Source organism: Engraulis encrasicolus, chromosome 3, assembly GCF_034702125.1.
Source record: "Engraulis encrasicolus isolate BLACKSEA-1 chromosome 3, IST_EnEncr_1.0, whole genome shotgun sequence".
Classification (NCBI taxonomy): Eukaryota; Metazoa; Chordata; class Actinopteri; order Clupeiformes; family Engraulidae; genus Engraulis; species Engraulis encrasicolus.
The window spans coordinates 10,304,891-10,307,814 of NC_085859.1; the positions used below are offsets into that span (position 1 = coordinate 10,304,891).

A 2,924-nucleotide genomic window follows, 5' to 3' on the forward strand; every position below is an offset into this window, starting at 1 on the left:
TTAGACACCACACCATAGGCCTATGCAGCCAATTCGGGTTCGAGTCCAGCCTGGGTCATTTCCCAACACCCCCGTCTCCTGTAATCTGTACAATGTCTGCATTGAAGACATTAACAACACCCCCCACTGCCGGTCAAAGGTTGAGGGTCACCACATTTCCACCCCCACCATACTTTTTTGACAATTCATCTCATTCTATTTAATCAGTTCATTGTGTACTGTTATGCTCTCTGAAATTAATGTACACAATAATTTAATAAGCAATTTGATGTTGGCTAAAGTAGCTGTGGATTGAATTTATAGACAATGCAAGAAATCACACTAGCATTATTCAAACTTATGTACAAAACAGACGTAAGTGTAGGCCTGTCCTAAACGATTGACTAATCAAAGTGCAGACAATTCACTATGAATGAATAATAGCCAGTTGCCATTCTACACTACTGTACTCCCTGGGTGAGCTGCTGTCCAGAATGCTGTTGTTATTGACATGGACTCAGGGCCTACAGCTCCTCTGTTCTCCTCACAGGTTCCAAAAGGCTGCAGTGTGGTGCTGATGTTGGGAATGGTGAACATACTGTTTTGACTGAGGAGTTTCATTGGCCTCTAAAATGCATATGGTTAGTTGAGGGTGGAGGTGTTAGTTTATGGTGGAGGTGTTAGTTTATTTATTCATTCAATTTATCTAGTTAGTTAGTTAGTTAGTTTAGGTAGGGTGGCCACAAAGACAAAGGCCAACCGAAGTTTTGGAGTGATGGGACCGCACGCTTAAAATCCTAAAACTTTTTTTTTTTCTCGACCATTGTCTTGTTCAGATTCTCTACTGCTACTATATGTATGAATCTGTAAAAGCCAAAACACAATCTTTCCATTGAATAAATAGATACATTTTTTATATAAAAAGGATTTTAAGTGTACAAACTCCTCAAAACTGTAAAATGCCTTTGCCATGAATCATTACATTATATTGCATTACATTACATTTCGCTGATGCTTGTGTCCAAAGTGATATACAGTTATTGCACTGTATACATCAATCTCTCCAGAGTACTTCAGGTAGGGACACACATTTACTAAGTGGGACTCGAACCACCGCCCTAATTAGGCCACAGCTGCCCATCACTATCAGACTGGATACAGCCTGTCATGCGTTTGCTGTTACTAAAGATGACCACATGATGGCAGCAGTACTCCATAAATAAACTCCACCCCATCCAGGAAGTTTGGAGCGCCACATGAGAAATCGAAACTAATGTGGACTTGTTCTCAAGGAGCTGTGGTGAGCCTACCTATTACCAATTTCTTCGAAAAATGGCTGAAGCCATGGCAGGTAACCAGGCCATTTTCATGTGTCCTATTTGTTTGGATCTTCTGAAAGATCCAGTTGGTCTTGCTTGTGGACACAATTACTGTTTGGGCTGTATTGAGGACTGCTGGAATGAGGAAGACGTGAAGGGCATTTACAGCTGTCCCCAGTGCAGAAAGACGTTCACTCAAAGACCCGATTTAAGCAAGAATGTTATTATTGCTGAGCTCGTGGATCAAATGAGGAAGAGCAGAATACAAACTGCAGCTCCTGTTGAATGTGCTGCTGGACCTGGAGATGTGGCCTGCGACGTCTGCACCAGTAGAAAACTCAAAGCTGTCAAGTCCTGTCTGGAGTGTCTGAAGTCGTACTGTGCCACTCACCTAAAAGCTCACAATGAACTTATAGATGGAAACCACACCATTACCGATGCCACGGGCCAACTACAGGAGAGGATCTGTCCCAGTCATAAGAAGGTTTTTGAAATATTCTGTCGCACCGACCAGAGTTACATCTGCTATCTGTGTACGATGGACGATCATAAAGGTCACGACACAATCACAGCGAAGGCAGAGTGGAGTCATAAAAAGGTAAGTAGTCTATTATACTTTTCAGTGGTCTGAGACATCTGTTTTTATTAGCCACTAACCAATGAATAAAATGTCCACTTTTGCTGGCTTCTTTGCGATAATGAAGCAGCAACAAGTAAAGGTCCAATGTCTACAGTCTGTTAAACATTGACAGGCCAACTTCATGGTGAAGCCGGCTAGGCTACTACATCATAAGTTACCGTATCTTTACATGTCAGTTTTTCAGTTTGGCTCATGTTTAACCCGCTAATACACGGCATTATAAATGTGCTGTTACTAGAATGGCAACCCAAGTTGTAGTGCATTACTAAAGGCCCTGTCTTATGTGGTCTTTTACAGCTGAGCTGAGGTTGTATTGTATCACTGCCTCTGTTAATGACAATGTAACAGAGAAAAATATTATCTAATTCAACAATATCCCCTATTGGAAATCTATAGTATGACAATTTAAAATCAATTTACAATTCCTACTCTGGTACTGTGATTCCTGATGTTCCAGGAGGGGTTGGGGCAGAGCCAGAGGAGATGCCATCAGATAATCCAGTTGAAGGAGAAGGAGCTGCAGGAGCTGAGGAAGGCTGTGGAGACTCTCAAGGTGAGAACTGACCAGAGGAGAAGACAGAATCCTTTGCACAGGGGTCAACCAAATTAAAAAGCCAGAAACAAGCAACCCGAAAAAACAAACAAAAACAAAACAAAAACCCGACAACTTGACTGTGTGTGTGTGTGTGTGTGTGTGTGTGTGTGTGTGTGTGTGTGTGTGTGTGTGTGTGTGTGTGTGTGTGTGTGTGTGTGTGTGTGTGTGTGTGTGTGTGTGTGTGACGTGTGTGTGTGTGTGTGTGTGTGTGTGTGTGTGCGTGCGCAGGTATGTGTGAACGTGCGTGTGTGGGATTTGTATGTGTGTGTGTGTGTGACAATCTACAACAGAGATAGTAAGATATGATGAGCTCTTTTCCTGTACTGTGTGTGTCTGTGTGCGTGCGTGCGTGCGTGTGTGTGTCCTATCAGTCTGGTGCACAGACAGCAGT

At 42.7% G+C, this 2,924-nt stretch overlaps 1 protein-coding gene across 1 annotated transcript in view; it reads left to right on the forward strand.

Moving 5' to 3' along the window:
- Nucleotides 1-1,227: 1,227 nt before the first annotated feature.
- Nucleotides 1,228-2,924, forward strand: part of LOC134446537 (tripartite motif-containing protein 16-like) — a 34,851-nt gene continuing 33,154 nt past the window's right edge. The window contains exons 1-3 of the mRNA XM_063195901.1: nt 1,228-1,896; nt 2,396-2,491; nt 2,905-2,924. The exon at nt 2,905-2,924 is cut by the window's right edge and continues 214 nt beyond it. Of these exons, the coding sequence (XP_063051971.1) occupies nt 1,312-1,896; nt 2,396-2,491; nt 2,905-2,924 (701 nt within the window). The 5' untranslated portion in view covers nt 1,228-1,311. The remainder of the gene's footprint in view (nt 1,897-2,395; nt 2,492-2,904) is intronic.